Source organism: Mytilus edulis, chromosome 3 (genome assembly GCF_963676685.1).
Source record: "Mytilus edulis chromosome 3, xbMytEdul2.2, whole genome shotgun sequence".
Taxonomy (NCBI): domain Eukaryota; kingdom Metazoa; phylum Mollusca; class Bivalvia; order Mytilida; family Mytilidae; genus Mytilus; species Mytilus edulis.
The window spans coordinates 71,259,431-71,281,365 of NC_092346.1; the positions used below are offsets into that span (position 1 = coordinate 71,259,431).

Consider the following 21,935-nt stretch of genomic DNA (forward strand, 5'->3'; position numbering starts at 1 on the left):
TATGTTTTATAAATTTTAATCTAAATTCACAACTAACAAACAACTACATCAACAATAACAATCAAATAACTCACAAATCATTACTAGGTAAATAAATAAATAATCACAACAAATTGGTTCTACTGTTTTAAAAACTGACCCTGGATATTGCACATGTTTATATTTATTGCACATGAAAATAAGAGATAATTCTTATGGAAGATATACACACTATGACTAAGTCCTGGTCATTGGATGCCATCTTGTATTATTTGCACATGATTATGAAAATATCTTCTTATGGAAGATAGACAGAGTTAAAACTTATTCCTGGTCCTAGGATGCAAGATTGGATTTATTGCTTTATGAATATGTGACTTTTTCCCCAGGGATAAGAAGAGATGACTTTTGCAAAAATGTTTTCAGTTTTAAAGGGAAAAAAAGCTTTATGGGGGATGGGTCATTGAGTGATATCTTTAATAATACGTGTACTGATATAATTGCTGTAATTCTCATCAGTAATAATAATCTATAGAAGAAACCTTTGATCCAATACATGTTCTTTACATGCAAAAGGAGATAAATTTCATGCTATACTTGTATGCTTTAAAATGATGATTAGGTGTTTATATCGAAATACAGCACACAGATATATATTATGTAGATGTAAGATGGTCTAGTGATAATAAATATGCCTCTTACACTTTTTATAAAATTGTCAATACAAACTGACTTTCAACCGACACGTTGGTTTCTTATGTTTAGAAATTCTCCAGTAATGTCATAACAGTAATCAAAATAATATTTTACTTGAAATCTACACATACAAAGTTTGGTAATGATTTAGAAAAAATTCCTGTTGTTCTTTCAGTAACTTTGGATTAAACTGTGTATAAATATTCAAAGGTAAGTATTAGATTTTAACTTATGTAAGTTGAATTCACATTTATAACAATCTAAGCAGTAAATATCAGTGTATTAGCAGACAATGTATTTTGCCATATTCCCATTCCATCACTTTGTTTATTTTAAGCTTCTAAACTGTATAAAACTGTGTAGCAGCAGACGACTGGATTTCATTCTGTCCCAGTTTGAATTGTATACGTTTCAGCCATGACAACAACACACTAGAGTTGAAGAGAGCCATATCATTAGATGGAGCAGGTGGTTCCCAGTTCTCAACAGACTGAAGTCTTACTTGTAAATGGCCTGGTAACTGTGAGGAAAAAAGGTTTTATTTTAAGAGATAAATTCACAGTAGAAAATGACCCCCCACCCAAGAATAAAATTCCAATTTTATGTAAACAGTTTATTTTCCCTTTATAATTTCAGTATATAAATATGCTTCTGTTCAACTAAATGCATTAATGCAAATTAGTCTGACCTTTTCAAAACAACCCCTAAGGCAATTAGCCTATGCAAATTTAAAGGATTCTGTGATGGTGTCTCCAGCCAAACAATAATTTTATTTCAATAGTTTTCATAGTCAAATAAATTTTACTGCAAATTCTGTCTTTATTTCAAATGTCTTTTCTTTCCATGTACCAAAAAATAGTTCTTTTTCAATGGTGATTGAATCTTCATTTTACCCATATAAATGAACTATACAGAACTAACCTGTGAATGATAAGTGAATAAAATGGATGTCCACATTGGAAACAGCTAAAAAATATAAACAAATATAAATAAGATTCAATCTAGGTTTCAATTAAATATAAAATAAGCTCGTTCAATATATTTAGAAATAAATAGGGAATGTGTCCAAGGGACAGAGATGATGCCCCTGCTTGCATATCATATAAAGTTATATAAAGGGACATAACTGAAGAGAGGTAAAAGTGACAATACCAACATTTTGACTTGATCTGAGTTTTGTGTTAACAAGTATTTTGTATAAGTCTCATAACATTTGGTTGAGGAAAGAAAAATTCAGTAACTTTTATGTTTATAAAGGAGCATAACTCAATAACAGTAAAGTGGCACTTCTCACTTTCAAACTTGATGTGTGTTTTGTGGGAATAGCATTGTGTATAAGGTTCATAACATATGGTTGAGGTCAGGCAAACTAAAGTTAGAGAACAGAAACCAAATTTGGGATGTACATACAGACTGATGCACAGATGGACAAGGGTAAAACTTAATGCCCCCTTCATTACAGCGGGGGCATAACAAAAGTAATATCATAGTTTCTATAAATTTTAAACATTTTGCTTTCATATGCATTCTTAAAATGTGGCAAAACAGAAAATTACTGAAATGATTATCTTAAATTGTAAAAAGAGAGTTATTTTGCTAGTAATGTTTAATTTTGATAAAAAGGTCTTATAAGATATAACATTGTTACCTTAGCTAATACTGAAGAGTTGCATTCTCTTAAAGCTTCCATCAATCCTAAGAAATGTAGGTTCACTTTCTCAGAAAACTGTAAATCATAGATATAAAGATACATTAAACTTTAAATTATACTTTGAACATCTTTTTTTCATTTTCATAAAAAAATAATATAAAAAGAGACTGTCAAAATAACAAGACAGCAAATTCCACTTAATCAATTTATGCCATTATTAAGCAATCAAGGACTGTAACCCTGTATAGCAATTATTTATGAATATTGTCATTATCATATTTGACCTCCATTAAATCATCAGAAACAACTCAACAACAAAATTTAACTGAAACTAATGCATGGAAACAACATGAAATGCCATAAAACATCAAGAGGCATAACTCTTGAAAGGCAAAAGTTAAAATAATCAAAATCAAACAGGATCTCCAATTAGTCAAAGATTCATCAATGACACTTGAATCAAAACATTTGAAAGGCAAATCAAATATGAAGTTGGCATTGGTAGATGTTTTCAATCCAGTTTCTTAACTTTTATACAAAGCTAAAAAAGATGAGTTTTGGACATGAAATATAAATTAAATGAAGCACATTTCTGTTAATAGTTACTTAGAAAAATAATTTACCTCTTTTGGTGTAGAGAGAAGCTGTAGAATACCAGGTGTGACCCGTGCCCAGAAGTCCATAATGGTGGACGATGCTATCTGATGACTTTCTGATGTAACTGGATGCTGAGCAGCTGCAGACTCACAATACATTGACCATAACTATTAAACATAAACAAAAAATTACACACATGCCATATTGATAGATTTAAGAAATGCCATTAGAGGACTGTTATTTAGTAGTTAGAAGCAAATTACGAGTTTTCATATCTTTCAATTGAATTTATTTTGTCATTTTTGACACCTGATCAAGAGGAAATGGAAAATCTTGGTTAAAGGTCTTCCGAAAGTCATGGTCCTTCTTTTTTGAAATGATTTGGGTTGGTATTTTAAAAGCAGAAATAAAAACTTTGACCAATTATTGAATATGGTTTTTCTATCAGTTACTTTTTGATCAAGTAAGTTGTGAGTTTGCTTGTATATTTTTGTATATTTTTTCAAATAACCGGTGAGCTGCTGAAGATTGAAAGAAAATATTTGTAAAAACACCTATATTTTTCTCTTATACAAAATAAACATTTATAGCTGACTATAGGGTTTGGGTTTTCTTATAATTTTTTGTTGAAAATTGTACAGTTGCCTATAGTCTATAATTGTCTACATCAACTTCATTTAAACTTTGATGGATAGCTGGATCATTGGCCATCATATCACATCTCCTTATTGTTATAATGGAGGATTGTCATTTTTTTTTGGAGGCGGGGGGATAATAAAACTGAATGTATTCATATTGTTTATACACAAACTTACCTGACATAGAATGAAAGCATGAAACAGAGAGCTCATATGGAGAACAGAATCCTACAAAATAGAGAAATTACAAAGCTATTACATGAGTTAACATCTTTTCTTTTATACCTATACATGTACTTGTAAAGAGTTCAAAACTAATCAGGACCTAAGGAATTAACAATTAAGCTAACTATGGTATTACCAAAGGAGAATTCATTTCAATATTTACATATGGAAATTGAATAAAAATTTCTGTATGACAATAAATTAAGAAAAAATTATCAGCATTCATTTATGTGACTAAAATGTAAGATGAATTTATCCATATTCAGCAATTGCTTCATACAAATAATATATTTACAAAATGAAATTCGAGTTCTTATTACTCTCATCATAATTATAAAAATGTAAATTTTTCCTTTGAATTTAAACTATATAAAAAAGTGCATATCAATTATTTGATACCTTCAATAAAATGTCTTTTGATGATATATTCATGAAAAAAACTTATAAAGTATCACATTTGCCATTAAGTATCTATAAATTACCTTTGACCTTTCATCAAACCCAGTCATGATGACCAATACATGTTCAGCAACATAACTACTGGCATCCAATGGTATTGGTAGACATGAAACAGGTGCTGCCCCCTCTGTCATGGCAGTGTGAGTCAAAGAACCAATCAAAACCCAGGACAAAGTCCTGATGTGGCCAATACAATCTGTAAATTCTTTTGGGCTAGAAAATAAAGAATTAAAATCCATGTATTGAAGGTAAGACTCCTTATTTATAACTTATACAAGATTGAGAGAAGCCTACTATGCTTATTGTCATACATTTCATTTCTGAAGTATATGTACAGTAGTAATTTGGGAGTTAAAATCATGCTCAATTAACTTTCACCATTTACCCATTTACTGTGTTTTTTTTTGTGTTTTTGCGTTTTTTTAAATATACAGCTAGAAGATAGATATAGGAAGATGTGGTATGAGTGCCAATGAGACAACTCTCCAACCAAGTCACCATTTATAAAAGTAAACCATTAAAGGTGAAGGTACAGTCATGTACTAAGTAAAATTGATGTCAAGTTGGACAGGGGCAAAAAATCTTGATGAAGTTCATTCTAAGACATACCAGCCAACTTCTGAAAATCTACATGTTTGTTTTGTGCATGACAACATTTTTAAAATCTACAATTTTCAAGGAATCTTTGCATGAACATTTTTTCTTCGTAAAAGATACTAGTAATGAACTTCCAAGTCTTTTTTCCCTTTTTTAAACACAAAATTCTTCTACCTTTTTTGTAATCATAAATATTTTTTTTATTTGACTTACCCCTGCTGAACTGTAGATGGTGGGTGATAAAGCCAGGGCAAATATCTAATTATAGCCCTATTTGTGTCTCTGTTGTTCCCTCTGGTGATTTCCAATGCTATATATTGTGCAATCCCTGACTTTAGCTGACTACCTAAAGTATCTTCATTTAAACTAGTACTACCACTCTTCAAGTTGTTCTATTGAATATAAAATATGAAAGCAATTCAGCAGAATCCACAGTAGATGGATTGCAGTCTTGACATCCAATGAAAGGCTGTCAAACTTCAGAGCAATCTTGGACTAGTTAGAAAAACTTTATATAGTTACATTGTTTATGGGAAGTGTTTGTTTCTGAGTTATAACTCTATATTTTATATTATTACCTTGACTTGACTTTGGACTTTATTCTATTTAAATTATTTGGATAGTGTATGTTTATCAGATATCAACTTTGTATTTTATATTATGGTCCTTCCCTCTGTCTATATCACCCTGCTCAGTTGCTCCATAATGTGAGAGGAGACGTTATCGAGCCTTCTTTCATCAAGCGTAAAACTGTCTTATGGAGTATGAACTAGAGGCTCTAAAGAGCCTGTGTCGCTCACCTTGGTCTATGTGACTATTAAACAAAGGAAGCAGATGGATTCATGACAAAATTGTATTTTGGTGATGGAGATGTGTTTGTACATCTTACTTTACTGAACATTCTTGCTACTTACAATTATCTCTATCTATAATGAACTTGGCCCAGTAGTTTCAGTGGAAAATGTTAGTTAAAATTTACAAATTTTATGAAAATTGTTAAAAATTGACTACAAAGGACAATAACTCCTTAGGGGTCAATTGACCATTTCCGTCATGTTGACTTATTTGTAAATCTTACTTTGCTTAACATTATTGATGTTTACAGTTTATCTCTATCTATAATAATATTCAAGATAACAACCAAAAACAGCAAAATTTCCTTAAAATTACCAATTCAGGGGCAGCAACCCAACAACAGGTTGTCAGATTCATCTGAAAATTTCAGGGCAGATAGATCTTGACCTGATAAACAATTTAACCCCATGTCAGATTTGCTCTAAAGGCTGCGGTTTCAGAGTTATAAGCCAAAACTGCATTTTACCCCTATGTTCTATTTTTAGCCATGGCGGCCATCTTGGTTGGTTGGCCAGGTCACGGGACACAATTTTTAAACTAGATACCCCAATGATGATTGTGGCCAAGTTTGGTTTAATTTGGCCCAGTAGTTTCAGAGGAGAGGATTTTTGTAAAAGATAACTAAGATTTACGAAAAATGGTTAAAAATTGACTATAAAGGGCAATAACTCCTAAAGAAATCAACATACCATTTTGGTTTTGTTGACTTATTTGTAGATCTTACTTTGCTGAACATTTTTGCTGTTTACAGTTTATCTCTATCTATAATAAGATTCAAGATAATAACCAAAAACAGCAAAATGTCCTTAAAATTACCAATTCAGGGGCAGCAACCTATCAACGGGTTGTTCAATTCATCTCAAAATTTCAGGGCAGATAGATCTTGACCTGATAAACAATTTTACCATTGTCAGATCTGCTCTAAATACTTTGGTTTTTGAGTGATAAGCCAAAAACTGCATTTTACCCCTATGTTCTATTTTTAGCCATGGCGGCCATCTTGGATGGTTGGCCAGGTCACCGGACACAATTTTTTAACAAGATACCCCAATGATGATTGTGGTCAAGTTTGGTTTAATTTGGCCCAGTAGTTTCAGAGGAGAAGATTTTTGTAAAAGATGACTAAGATTTACGAAAAATGGTTAAAAATTGACTATTAAGGGCAATAACTCCTAAAGGGGTCAACAGACCATTTTGGTCCTGTTGACTTATTTGTAGATCTTACTTTACTGAACATTTTTGCTGTTTACAGTTTATCTCTATCTATGATAATATTCAAGATAATAACCAAAAACAGCAAAATTTCCTTAAAATTATCAATTCAGGGGCAGCAACCTATCAACGGGTTGTCTGATTCATCTCAAAATTTCAGGGCAGATAGATCTTGACCTGATTAACAATTTTACCCCATGTCAGATTTGCTCTAAATGCTTTGGTTTTTGAGTTATAAGCCAAAAACTGCATTTTACCCCTATGTTCTATTTTTAGCCATGGCGGCCATCTTGGTTGGTTGACCGGGTCACCGGACACAATTTTTAAACTAGATACCCTAATAATGATTGTGGCCAAGTTTGGTAAAAATTGGCCCAGTAGTTTCAGAGGAGAAGATTTTTGTAAAAGCTAACGACGGACGACGACGACGACGGACGACGGACGCCGGACGCCGGACGCCAAGTGATGAGAAAAGCTCACTTGGCCCTTCGGGCCAGGTGAGCTAATAAAAAGACCAGTAATAGAACGATAAACAGATAATCCCGTTTTCTTTGTATATATATCGAAAAATATCAGCCTGCACTCAACAGCTAAAAAGGTTCACATTGTGATCCACAGTTGATATTTTACAATATCAATGTGTAGAAAACCTGATAATCTATATGTATTTTAATAGCTTGACTTTTAATAATGTTTGCATGTCAGATATAATGCTCTATATTTTATATTATTACCTTGACCTTGGATAGTGTATGTATATCCGATATAAACTCCAAACATTCATTTAGATGATCTCTCATAGATTCTGCTGCACATGTGCTAATTAACATGTTTGCATGTGTCATGTATAACATCCCTTGTTCACCTAGAATGTTGGTGTTTGCAATGGTCCCTCCTGCATCTAACACTACAAACTACAAGATAATGCATAAAGTTAAAAGAGTCGCACACTTACACTAAAAGAATATAACTGGCTATGGAGTAAATCGTGAGAAAACACCATCAAATAAAACATGTTTAATATTTCTTCTTTCTCGAGATCTAAAATCAATCACATGGCAGTGAACTAAATAGACCAAACAGGACATGGGATTGTCTTTTCAAGAAAATTATTTCTTTTTAATTCATTTTTCTCATATTGTCTATAGAACCCCACTGTTTGCAATATTTATCAAGTTGTAATAGTTAAAATTTCAAACTATAAAATATAAGTTGTAAGGAGCATTTTAAAATATGAAAATATAAATATCAAAGGTTTATAAGTATTGTACTAAAATTGGTCAAGGTATAAAATCCACCTCTATAACAATAGATACAATGGAAATGCCTATTGCAATGTTATGAATGGATAAGGCAGGAAATTACATGAGACCATTTATTCAGCATGCTGTTGTTTTTTAATATCAAACTGGTCAGGACAAGTTTAAATGTACACTGAATGCAAGTCAATACGACTGAAGACAAACTATTAAAGAAGCAATGGTATGCCATTACTAACCTATATAACTTGTCTTACCTGCACTAGCAGCAAGAAATTTTCATCAGGCAAACTTATCTTGAACTTCATTGCCTGAACCAATTCAAACACAACCGTTCTTGTCAGGTATAACTTGTCCCTCTCCTACAAGATAAACAAAAACTATATACATATATGTATTTTACAGTCTAAATTGTGTTGTTATGATGCATTCCAATTAGAATCAATGCATATCTCCTTTCAATCATAGAAGATTCACTTTAAACAAAATCTTTAAAGCTGCAGAACCTAAAGCATAAAATGGAAATAATAGTGTTTACACTTATCCAGAAATGTGTAGTGCTATTAAATACATACAGAAATATTCCAGAAAACATCAAAAACTTTGCTGAATCACTCAAGTATAAAATGTGACAAAATGACTCGATATTGTGACGTCTATATTGCACCTAAGTTTGCTCATTGTTGAAGGCCGTACAGTGACCTATAGTTGTTAATGTCTGTGTCATTTTGGTCTTCTGTGGATAGTTGTCTCATTGGCAATCATACCACATCTTCTTTTTTATATTGATAATCTAAAATTTACAAACTGCATGAGGTTTCTAAAAAAAGGATTATTAAACATAGTACACAAACAGAAAGAACAACAATGGTTACACTGTCATTATAAATAAATCCATCAGTGGATCAACTCATAGACAACACCAAAAACTGTGTGCAAAATGTTACTGAATTGAATTTGAAAAGAAGTTACCTACCTTAACATATGATCTGTTACCAAGGGAACAAATATCCAACATGTGTTGTAGCTTGAAGTTACAGTTCTCTATTGCAAAACTCAACAACTTGGAGAATGGCTCAAGAATAAACTGTAAAATAAAAATACAACATAGATATAAAATTTAAAAATTACATATTTCATATATAACTAATCATTTGAGTGTATATACATATAGTTTCAAAATTCATTGCATTCTTTGTTCTATGAAAATCAGAATATACTAGTTGCTGTCTCATCCTTTATGTGTCTGCCCCAAGTCATGAGCCTGTAAATCAGTACTTGTCGTTTGTTGCTGTTTATCAAATGTGTTTGTTTGTTTTTCTTTATTTATTTTTGGTACATAAACCAGGCTGTTAGTTTTCTCATTTGAATTGTTTTACATTTGTGGGCCTTTTATAGCTGACTATGTGCTATGGGTATTGGCAAACAGTGACATATCCTCGATAATTATAGCAATCATACCACAACGTCTTATTTTTTTATTGACATAATTATTGAGATTTTCAATTTTCATTTTAAAAACTATATTTACTATAACAGTGACTCACCCTTGCAGTGCTCACACCAGACACCTTCAATATAGCTGTAATAATTTTAAGTACTGGTGTCATGTCACATGGATTTGGTAATACTGTTGGAAGTTTTCTCAGGAAGATATCAAACTGCAATATAATACTATTCCACATTGGTGCTGAAGATTCCAGTGATATACAGTTTATATACATAGATAAGTTGTTCAGCAGTAACATTATGTTGTCTGATGGCAAATTCTTTCTACTGTTTAGTCCCTGTAAGAAATTGAAATAATGTAAGCATGCCAACATCAATCACCTCACAAAGTTTTAATTTCCAAATTTTCAACATCTTGATCTTATGGATCTTATTGTTTCAAAAGTGAAAAAAATAACATTGTAAATTTGATTAAAATTGTAAACAAAACAGAAATAAATACCTCAAGTAAAAACTGTATGGGTGCTTGACATGTCAGTTCTGTAAAATCTACCAAAGCTGTAGCCATTGTCTTGAAGAAATAAGTATCTGTAACAATATATTAAATATATCATTGTATATATATATATAATTATTCACTAACTGCATTTTGGTCGACAGTTTTGTTTATATAGAAAAGTGTAAAGCAAAATGAAACTAAATATGGGCACAAAGGGAAGAACAGGGCATACCATAGCAAGTTGTTTGTTTGGACACAAAGGGAAGACCAGGGCATACCATAGCAAGTTGTTTGTTTGAAGTGGAAGAACAGGGCACACCATAGCAAGTTGTTTGGACACAAAGGGAAGAACAGGGCATACCATAGCAAGTTGTTTGTTTGAAGTGGAAGAACAGGGCATACCATAGCAAGTTGTTTGTTTGAAGTGGAAAAACAAGGCATACCATAGCAAGTTGTTTGTTTGAAGTGGAAGAACAGGGCATACCATAGCAAGTTGTTTGTTTGAAGTGTTTATCTTGATCTGATTTAAGTATGGACCTTGTTGCATCAACTGACAAAATACGATTTATTTATATCTATAGTTGCTTGGATCTGAAACTTTATGCAGAACTTAACCAAAGCCGTTAATGTGTTACATGGACTTAAAGATGATTTGATTCTAGTTTGAACCTTCATCACTAATATAAGACATCAACTTGTAAATATATTTATGTGCTCTAGGCATAGTTATTTTTAGACACGTAGTACCTATTGTAAGAACCGGTTTGGATTTCACGGGTAGTATATAATAAAAGGAGCACGTTTTTTTCAGTTTTCAAGGTTAGGCGGTGACCACGTTGATTACTACTACAGTGTAGACATATTTACAGTAGTGTAGAATTGTTATGTAGTTCAGAGATTAATTGGTGTGTACTAATTATGATATTTGTTTATTTTTAGATATTCTGTAAGGCCAGTGTACCATGAATTTTTTTTATTTAGTGGACGTTATGTATTTGCATTCAGTGAATCCAATGTTTAGGTGGACAATGAAAATTAATGATGATTAAGTTTGTACAAATAAATGTTTAATAAAATGGACATGGTCACCGTGCTGGACAAAATCAAAATGCGTTTCTTTATTTTATACCAAGATGATATAGTATACTGTTTGAGTTTGAAGAAGGTTTCAGAAATGAAGTAGCCATGTGCACATAAATACTTTATGTTCGTTTGAACAAGTGAACTAAAACATAATAGACCCTTCACTTTCATTAACAATGGAGCAAAAATTACCTTTCAACAAAATGGGGTAAAATCTCTAATTTGGCATTAAAATTAGAAAGATCATATCATAAGGAACATGTGTACTAAGTTTCAAGTTGATTGGACTTCAACTTCATCAAAAGCTACCTTGACCAAAAACTTTAACCATGAAGTGGGATGAACTGACAGACGAACGAACAGACGAACGCACAGACCAGAAACATAATGCCCATAAATGGGGCATAATAAAAATAAGGTATTGACATAAAGAGCAAAGATTCAACACAAACATCTAACAACTAAAAGTTTTACCCCCTCCCCTTATAACTTGTCACACTCACCTTCAAAATTACTCTGAAACAACATAGGAAATATACCATTGGGTGCTAGCTGATGTAAGACACACCTTAGGAACTGTCTGGCAATGCTTAAACTATTACCTGGTACCATCAAATTACTGAAATGACAAAAATTATTACAGATAACTGGTATTAACAATCACTTCATTTTAACTCTGGTGGATAGTTGTCTCATTGAAAATCATACCATATGTCCTTATTTTCAAATCTTCAGAAGACTGGAAAGTTAATTAAAATTGTGACTAGTTCGATCAGTTAACAGATTGGTTATCCAAAAAGAACACTATAAGTTTAAGTTTATGACAGGATGAATGGCAATGAGACAGCAATTAGACAGAAAACTAAAAAAAAAGATTGAACAGTATCATTTATCTATTATAAGATGTCAAAAAGAAAAGGTGTATCACACTTGCACATTTAAATGAACAAATTTACTAACCTTTCAGCTTGCCAGGCATATGGACTGCTTGACGCTATCCTAAAAAATATAGAAATAAAACTTTGAAAAACTTAAAGCAAAAGGTCAACTCTTACATTTTGAAGAAAAAACAAGAATGTGTCCAAAGTACACGGATGTTCCACTTGCACTATCCTTTTCCATGTTCCATGGACCTTGAAATTTGGTAATAATCTAATTTGGCATTAAAATTAGAAAGATTATACTATAGGGAACATATGTACTAAGTTTCAAGTTGATTGGACTTCAATTTCATCAAAAACTACCTTGACTAAAAACTTTAACCCGAAACTCTCACTTTCATTTTCTATGTTCAGTGGACCGTGAAATTGGGGTCAAAATTCTAATTTGGCTTTAAAATTAGAAAGATCATATCATAAGCAACAAGTGTACTAAGTTTCAAATTGATTGGACTTCAGCTTCATCTAAAACTATCTTGACCAAAAACTTTAACCTGAACGGACGCACAGACAACGGACGAACAGACGGACGAACGAACAGAGCCACAGACCAGAAAACATAATGCCCCTCTACTATCGTAGGTGGGGCATAATAAAAACCTTTATAAAACTACTTTATATAAAGCTTAGTTGTACTTCAGTGATTATCAACATTCATATCTACACTCATATAGTAAAATGTATAAAACATAAAAAAAATCTGAAATACAACTATGAATTCAATAAAAAAGATTTAAAGAGTTCTTACCTAGATACACACTGTAACATTTCTAACAGTAATGGGGTAGCCAATGATGGTTCTCTGTGTATAAAGGTTGCCAAGACAACAATACAGTAACCAATGACATCATCATCATACTGCTCCAGGATAGCATTACATTCAGCACATCTGTCTAACATAACATTATCACCATATCTAGAAGCTGATGGTTTCTTTACAGCCTTCTTTGCCAGCAGTTCACTTTTTCTACTTCTCCTTCTGGAAGAAAAAAGTCTTAATATGAAGACATGTTTACATTAAAGAAAACAGACAACCATGTCTAATATATTGCACAGAAAGAACATATTTGTATGCATTTTATCATGAAAGAATGCCTGATTCACTCAGAGTATTGTAATATTAATAGAGATGAAAATGTATCATAATAATCAAATGAAAAATTTCTCAATTACTGGTAATTTCAAATGCACAAAATGCACAGCAAGCCTCATGTTTTTAAATTTGAAATGGAACTGTCTCAAAAGGAGAAAAATCACATCACATTTGATGTACTGGTGAAGTTAATACTTCTTTAATGTAATGGACCTTAAAGTATTACACTAGAATATATACATACAGAACAGTTTAACTCTTAAGCCAACTGTGATAAAAATATTAAATACTTACGATTTAGTGGTGGTAGTTTCATCTGGAGCAGGTTCATTGAGTTCTGGAAATATAGTCTGTAATTCTACAGTAGTTAGACCAGTCTTCCTATTCTTTCTTTGTCTAAAGTTAGGTTTTGGTCCTGTCCCTTTTGAACTCTTCTTTTCATCTGTAAATATGAACACAACTTAATGGTCTTCTTCAATATAATAAATTTCTCCACAATATAGCCTTTGTGTGCTGATGCAACATACACAATCACCAATCAATATCATAAAATTTTTCCTTCTTAAGTAAAAAAAAGAGTACAACTTTTACCTTTTCCGTCAGTTGTGGTTTCTGTTCTGGTCCTTGTTGTATTAAGTTTATCTGAATCTGTGTCAGAGGTCGTCTGATTCTTATCACTGTCATCAGCACTCTCTAGTTCAGAGGTCAAGTCATGGCTCATGTCTGTAGTAGAGGTCACTCCTGTCCATGAACTTGACACATCTGTAGCACTACTGGACACCCCAGTTGACAACATTGGAGGACAGATAACCTTAATACCATCACCAGGTACCACTGATTTGATTTTTCCAATACCTTTCTCTGGTTGTTTAGAGAATTCCTGTAAATTTTTGGCCATTACTTTCTCTACAGATATTGTTTTAGTGTTGTCATCAACTGGACTAGTTTCTATTTTGGCAGGTGATGTAGAAAAGGAATCTATTGGTTCCTCCTTCTTCTTTGGTATATCTACTGCTGATGTTGCATTTTTGGGTTGTACCTGATGAATGAAACTTAGTTTATAAGTACACCTTATATCAGAAAATACGATTGGTTTGTTTTTATAAAGTGGATACTAACTATCAGATTTTGTTTTTAAAAATTAGACATGAACTTAAGTGTTCAAAAATACACACGTTTTTGTGGGCTTATATTCAGATTTTTTTTTAAATCAATGCACAGCTACATAGTATGACCTTATTATCTAAAAAATCTCATGAAATTCTGTAGTGTGGTTTCAGACAAGTTGCAATATCAGACTGTTGCAATAGTATATTAAGTTATCTTTTTTCCATACACTCTGTTTCTATAAAGTATGGATAACATTACTTTATCGCTATTTTGTACATTTTTCCTTTGATCTTTTTTTGTGATAATTTTCATATCATGCTACTCGCTTGAGATGGAAAATTTTCGCTAGAAAGTAATCATGCATGTGGCGTTGCTAATGAAATTGACAATATCGTCATAGGTAGAATAGAGATAAAAAGATTATCATTGTTCATCTCAACTCGATTGCCTTTCTCGCTTTCCCGTCCCTGCTCAAGCAAGAAAATCAATCTCGTTGAGATGTTCACCGATAATCTTTAAGTATGTAATAAGTAGCTACAGCTGTACCAATAGGAATGAATATTTACAGCCATACATACATTATCCCTGGTTGGTTCCATGTTTGGTTCACTGTACTCTATCAGTCTCCTTGGTTTCCTAGTAGTTCTTGTTAAAGGACGTTTTGGGGTTTCTACAGCTTCCTCAATAACCTGTTCTCTGATTGGAGACACTTTATCACCCTTCTTAAAATGAACAGCCCCACCATCAAAGTTAACAGTATCATTCAGATTTTTAGGACTTGATGGAGGTGTATCTGTTTCCTGGATGTTTTCTAGGTCATTCAGTTTACTAGGCTCTGAAAATACACATCATTTATAGATTTTAAAGACTGCTGTTGTTGTAATATGTATTCACAAGAATTGTTAACTCCTTCAATGTGACTGTATACATTTGTTATTTTTTTTATTTTATGTCTATTAGTTTATTCAGATTAATAATCTTCACACTGAATCTAGCTTAGTTGACTAATGCAGCAAGCACACTTAATATTGCAGATCTCTTATTAAGCCCTCAGCTGGTTTAAATTTTAAACTAGAGGCTCTAAAGAGCCTGTGTCGCTCACCTTGGTCAATGTGAATATTAGACAGAAGCAGATGGATTCATGACAAAATTGTGTTTTGGTGATGGCAATGTGTTTGTACACCTTACTTTACTGAACATTCTTGCTGCTTACAATTATCTCTATCTATAATGAACTTGCCCCAGTAGTTTCAGTGAAAAATGTTAGTAAAGATTTACAAATTTTATGAAAATTGTTAAAAATTGACTATAAAGGACAATAACACCTTAGGGGGTCAATTGACCATTTTGGTCATGTTGACTTATTTATAAATCTTACTTTGCTGAGCATTATTACTGTTTACAGTTTATCTCTATCTATAATTATATTCAAGATAATAACAAAAAATAGAAAAATTTCCTTAAAATTACCCATTCAGGGGCAGCAACCCAACAACGAGTATTCCAATTCATCTGAAAACTAAATGGCAGATAGATCTTGACCTGATTAACAAATTAACCCCATGTCAGATTTGCTCTAAATGCTTTGGTTTTTGAGTTATAAGCCAAAAAACTGCATTTTACCCCTATGTTCTATTTTTAGCCATGGCGGGCCATCTTGGTTGGTTGGACGGGTCACCGGACACATTTTTAAAAATAGATACCCTAAAGATGATTGTGGCAAAGTTTGGTTTAATTTGGCCCAGTAGTTTCAGAGGAGAAGATTTTTGTAAAAGATAAGGACGACGGACGACAGATGACGGACGCAAAGTGATGAGAAAAACTCACTTGCCCCTCGGGCCAGGTGAGCTAAAAATGGAGAATGTGTCCATAGCACACAAATGATGCACCCACTTGCATTTAATGTTTTAAAGGGTCATAACTCTCAAACGGTAAAAGTGACACTATCAAAATTCGTAGTTGATCTTAGTTTTGTGGCAATAAGCATTGTCTACAAGTCTCATAACAATTGGTAGTGGAAAACTTTTATAAAAGTAAGAGAAAGGAAAAGAAATAAGTCTAGATGAGTAAAAGTGACACAACCAAACTTGATCTGAGTTTTGTGGTAATAAGCATTCAGTATAAGTTTCATAACATTTGATTGAGGAAAACTAAAGTAAGACAACAGGAATCATTTCGGAACGTCACATAGACAAGGGTAAAACTTAAAGCCCCATTTGCTCCTGCTACATCTTTGCAAAGTACATGGCATTTAGGAATAAGGGCATATATCAGAATGAAGTGTCAAGTGAGGAGATATGTTTCAATGTAAATTGATACTTTTTAGGCTATCACACCAAAAATCGATCAATATAAAGTACAAAGCAGTATATATTGATATCAAATTAACATGTTATCATCCTTGATGTTATTTTGAAGATAAATGTTGCACAATTTTAAATCTTTAATAAATCCATCCTTACACAAGCAGATAAGAAAGGATAGACACCCTTTAATGACTTGCATATGCTCCTCAGTATAAATTCTTCCTAATAAAACCTTTGACTCACCTCTACTCCTCAGTATGGTAGGACTAGGTGGTATAAACCCTTCCTCATGTGACTTTTTACATCTATGATGTTGAGCATCTACTGTATTGATGACAATTCTTATCAATGTTTGGATAATGGCTGATACAGGAGAGGTATAGAACTGATACTGTAAACAAAGAAATATGTCATGTTGTATATTTCTACATGAATTCTATAAATTTAGCTCAATATTTACAAGGCAAGTCATAACGCTTATCATTATCTCTTTTTAACGTTTTCCTTTGAGTGTTGACATGTCTTCATATAAAATCATATCTTTTATGCTAGACAATAAACATGTATCTGAATTCTAGATGGTCTCCAACAGCCCTTTGTATTTGGGCTCTTACTAATAGTTTTTTGAGACTAAAAGTCCACTTGTACAGGTATCATCCCAGTGAACATTTTAACAATTTATGTGTCTTCAGTGATTCAAGTAGGATACATTACCATTTAAGAGTAATCATCTATTAAAATTACATTTCTTAATTTAAGAAAAACCTCACTAAAATATCAAAAATATTGTTAAAGATCACTAGAGAAAGTTTGTTATTCAAAACATGTAAAACAAGAATGTGTCCCCAGTACATGGATGCCCCACTCGCACTATCTTTTTCTATGTTCAGTGGACAGTGAAATTGGGGTCAAAACTCTTATTTGGCATAAACATTAGAAAGATCATATCATAAGGAACATGTGTACTAAGTTTCAAGTTGATTGGACTTCAACTTCATCAAAAACTACCTTGACCAAAAACTTTAACCTGAAGCGGGACGAACAGACGTATGGATGCACGGACGAACGAACAGACATACGGACGAACAGATGTACAGACCAGAAAAAATAATGCCCCTCTACTATCGTAGGTGGGGCATAACAAAATTTGTGATATATTCACACAACTGGACAGCAAAACATTACAAATGTAAAAGATTAACATTTTTTTATTTTTGTATTCTAATTGTGACTGTTGTAAAGGTAGCCCCTTTCATTGTACTTACTTTATACAATATAACTAGTAGTGTAGTCAGCCATGATATCTGTGTATGAGGTTCCAGGTACCACAGAGTATAGTTAGGAGGTTGGTAATCACTGGCATATCTCTGAGGAGATGGTCCATGCTGTAGCAGAAGTAATGTTATTGGAAGGATCTGATTTCCAAGTTTGAAGTTTCGATCCAAAACCTATAAAGTTTGAGTAAAAAATCAGTCTTTAGAGGGAGCATATTGTTTGTCTACTTGCAATACAAAACTCACAGGATTGCTTTCCAACAGATAGGTCAGTGATAGATCCAGAAGTTACTTTATTATAACAATAAGGACATTTGTGTTTCCATGCATCACTTATCTTTAGTATTGTACATCCTTATTTAATCATGATTCTCTGGCGTAGAACAGTGCTGATTATTGTTTAGACTGAAATCCACAGAATGCTATTTTTGATCTTTAGCTTATCAATAATTATAATGAATAGAAAACAATGAGATGACAGATAAGATTTGTTTCTGTATTCAGTTTGAAGGATTTCATGAACTTATATTTGTTTTTTTTTCTGTTTTGTAATCAATATTGGTTATAGGATGGTCAAAAAGACATTTAATTGGTGTGGCTTTATTAGAAGACATTCAACTAGTGTTACTTAAATCTAAATTCATATAAAAGACTTCATTTTTAAAAGAAATTCTGACAGCACTATATTGATATAAGCAGGCGCGGATCCAGAGGGGGGGGTTCCGGGGGTTGGAACCCCCCCTTTTCTTTGGACGATCAATGCATTTGAATGGGGACATGTAATTGGAACCCCCCTTTGTCCTGGGTTAGGAACCCCCCTTTTTAAAATGGCTGGATCCGCCCCTGTATAAGTCTTACTGAATTATTCAAAAACACATACAAGGGATGTCATTTGTTTTTTATGGGTTTTCCTCAAAGATTTTGCTTAATGAATAAACTTACAAATGGAACTCCACTCAGGAAAGAATTAAAGACGGCTGATGTTCTGAAATGAGAATCAATATGACATTTACATTTCTCAAGTTTATAGGAAACACTTAATTTCAGCAATTTTAACATGATATTTATTTACAACATATAACTTATGTATGTATAATATATGGTCACCATTTTATTAATTCCATAAAATAGGAAGTATTTATGAAATGAATAAAACTTTAGAAGCAATGCCTGGTTAGGATAGGGTTTTATTTGGTATAATCTGTTGATCTGTCTAATATTTGTGGTCATGCCTGGTTTTAGTGGAGGTACAGTAAAGGATTTCTCTGTTAACAAACCTGAGTTTATGTGGAGGTACAGTAAAGGATTTCTCTGTTAACAAACCTCTGAGTTTATGTGGAGGTACAGTAAAGGATTTCTCTATTAACAAATCTATTAACAAACCTAAGTTTATGGGGAGGTACAGTAAAGGATTTCTCTGTTAACAAACCTGAGTTTATGTGGAGGTACAGTAAAGGATTTCTCTGTTAACAAACCTCTGAGTTTATGTGGAGGTACAGTAAAGGATTTCTCTGTTAACAAACCTGAGTTTATGTGGAGGTACAGTAAAGGATTTCTCTGTTAACAAACCTCTGAGTTTATGTGGAGGTACAGTAAAGGATTTCTCTATTAACAAATCTATTAACAAACCTAAGTTTATGGGGAGGTACAGTAAAGGATTTCTCTGTCTGGTTGTAGCCCAGCAGTATATTCAAATGACGTAATACAACATTCTACAAAAACAAAACATACAGATAAAAAATAATATTGTAAATTTTATTAGTTTACATTACTGATTAAACGAATACTTATTATACGAATTTAAATTATGCACTCTTGTCATATTGTATGCCCAAAATATTGTAGGTTAATGAAATGCAGATTAAAAAGGCACAAAGACTTCCAACAGTTAATTGTATTTATTTAAATACGTGGTTTTTAATAGTTTTAATCAATTCAACTTGTTAATTAAAATATGAATCATTTTCTGTGTAAATGTGTTTTTCATTTGAGTTTAACCATGGTTACAGAAGGTTTTATGTTGATCAGTCTTTAATTTTCTATATATTTTTTGGCAGATTATTAATCTTTTTCTGATGTTTTTTTGTCCTCATGAATGTAAGGCTTTTGATTGAACCCATATACCCTTTTGCGGTTTTATATGTTGATAAAATGTATATATTAATATACTAATGATACAATCCTCCACAGACAATGTTTAGAATACCTGTGTTTTCATATTACTCTTGTCCTCTTCATTTATATCACAGCTCACCATAAACTACAAAAATAGAATTATGTACTTTTGATATAACATAGATTTCCTAACCTTTACGGGGATTGATGGTGGCATGATACTAAAATCCCTAACAGGTTCCATATGATGAAGACATAATCTTTCAATCAGTTTAATTGAAGTCTGGAGCTGGCATGTTAGTAACTGCTTATCTACTTCCACATTGACTGAGACTTCTTCTGAACCAAGTTTTACCGTTGGTTTTGCTATGTGTTTATTTAAACCATATCGACTAGAAACATAAGGGGAGGGTTGATATCTCACAAAACATGAATAATCCTGTCACATTTTTGTGCATGTCCCTATGCAGGAACATCTAGCCTTTGTTGGTCTTGCATTTTTATGTTTCAGAGTTTAATGTGGCATCCATTTTGCTGCACTTGTACACATCATTGTTTAGGGTCCAGCTGAAGTCCACCTCATAGTGAGGGATTTTCTAGCTGTGTTGAACGCCTATTGGTGACCTTGTGCTATTTTCTGCTCTTTGGTATGGTTGTTTTTTGACACATTCCCTGTTTTTTATTTGATAAGAAGAACAACATCTTTAACATGTTGTAAAATCATAGATAAGAGTGGGAAAAAAACCCAAACACTTCCAAACCTTCATGAGAAGTGCCACTAGTTGTGAAACTGTATCCCTATCTACACCATCCATATCCATAGCCTTCTGTAACAATGCTGTAAAATTACTGTCCTCATCAGAAAACTCCTTTAAGTTTCCTGAGAAAAAAAACAACATAAAAATTAGTGTTCTGATATGTATAACCGATATCATTGGACTCCTTCTTGTAGGAGTTCTTAGCACTTCTTTTTGTGATCACTTTTATATGAAGCTTATTTCAATAGTCATGTTTGCTTTTGATTGATAGGGATTTGACATAGCTTAAACACACACTAGGTTTATTGTAGCAAAGACATCATTAAAACTTTATAATATTCATAAATGTGAAAAATTCATATCAAATTCTCATCTTGATTTAATAATTTGGATCTGCCATAAAAATCTGCATAAAAAATACATAATTATAAAAGATGACAATCTTATTTAAACAACATTTATTTAGAGCAATAAGCCTTGGTCACACCTTAACGGATAGCTCGAACGGATGCCTAAAGGATAACTTTTTTTCGATCTGTTCATGTCTGTTAGACGTACGTTCTTATCCATTAGACGTCCGTCCATATCCGTTGCATGTCTGTTTAGCGTACATTTTATCTGTCCAAGTTCGTTCTGTCCGGTGGAAAATTTTGAGCATGTTCAAAACTTTGAACGGACATCCAACAGATGAAATGTCTGTTGAATGTCCGGAAGGCGTTCGTTTTGTACGGTACTTGGCAGATGAATTCACCAACGGACATCTAACAGAATCTAACAGATGTTGAACGAATGTGAAACGGACATCTACCGGACATATAATGGATAAAAATGGATGATGAACGGATCTGAAACGGATAAATGCCAATTGAAAATGTGGCGTCAGAAATGCCATTTAGAATTCTTAAGGTTAATGAATTCTTATTATTCATAATCGATCTTAGAGTAAGGGCAATTCTTCACAATCAAGCAGCTCTAATTTAGACCAGACACTGTCCTTTGGCGGCATTTTAAAGAACAAACCAAAACCAGTTTATATTTATGCTATTTACATGTTTTATTATTGTCGCCTTTAATTTTTCTGTATATCTTGTTCATCCGTTTTATCCGGTACACTTCTGTTAGGTGTCTGTTTTATGCAGTAC

The 21,935-nt window shown here is 32.7% G+C and overlaps 1 protein-coding gene across 4 annotated transcripts in view; it reads right to left on the minus strand.

Moving 5' to 3' along the window:
- LOC139517321 (protein unc-79 homolog) overlaps positions 1-21,935 on the minus strand; it is a 56,212-nt gene continuing 34,277 nt past the window's right edge. For all 4 annotated transcript variants that reach the window (XM_071308250.1, XM_071308249.1, XM_071308252.1 and 1 more), the window contains 24 exons: positions 20,797-20,915; positions 20,127-20,180; positions 19,550-19,632; positions 18,863-18,905; positions 17,912-18,094; positions 16,890-17,037; positions 14,919-15,175; positions 13,822-14,269; positions 13,525-13,672; positions 12,886-13,116; positions 12,160-12,198; positions 11,703-11,818; positions 10,120-10,205; positions 9,716-9,955; positions 9,145-9,255; positions 8,426-8,530; positions 7,644-7,823; positions 5,056-5,234; positions 4,269-4,458; positions 3,739-3,789; positions 2,950-3,090; positions 2,324-2,401; positions 1,597-1,641; positions 1-1,195 (listed from right to left, as the gene is read on the minus strand). In XM_071308250.1, the coding sequence (XP_071164351.1) occupies positions 1,016-1,195; positions 1,597-1,641; positions 2,324-2,401; positions 2,950-3,090; positions 3,739-3,789; positions 4,269-4,458; positions 5,056-5,234; positions 7,644-7,823; positions 8,426-8,530; positions 9,145-9,255; positions 9,716-9,955; positions 10,120-10,205; positions 11,703-11,818; positions 12,160-12,198; positions 12,886-13,116; positions 13,525-13,672; positions 13,822-14,269; positions 14,919-15,175; positions 16,890-17,037; positions 17,912-18,094; positions 18,863-18,905; positions 19,550-19,632; positions 20,127-20,180; positions 20,797-20,915 (3,455 nt within the window). In that variant the 3' untranslated portion in view covers positions 1-1,015. The remainder of the gene's footprint in view (positions 1,196-1,596; positions 1,642-2,323; positions 2,402-2,949; positions 3,091-3,738; positions 3,790-4,268; positions 4,459-5,055; positions 5,235-7,643; positions 7,824-8,425; positions 8,531-9,144; positions 9,256-9,715; positions 9,956-10,119; positions 10,206-11,702; positions 11,819-12,159; positions 12,199-12,885; positions 13,117-13,524; positions 13,673-13,821; positions 14,270-14,918; positions 15,176-16,889; positions 17,038-17,911; positions 18,095-18,862; positions 18,906-19,549; positions 19,633-20,126; positions 20,181-20,796; positions 20,916-21,935) is intronic.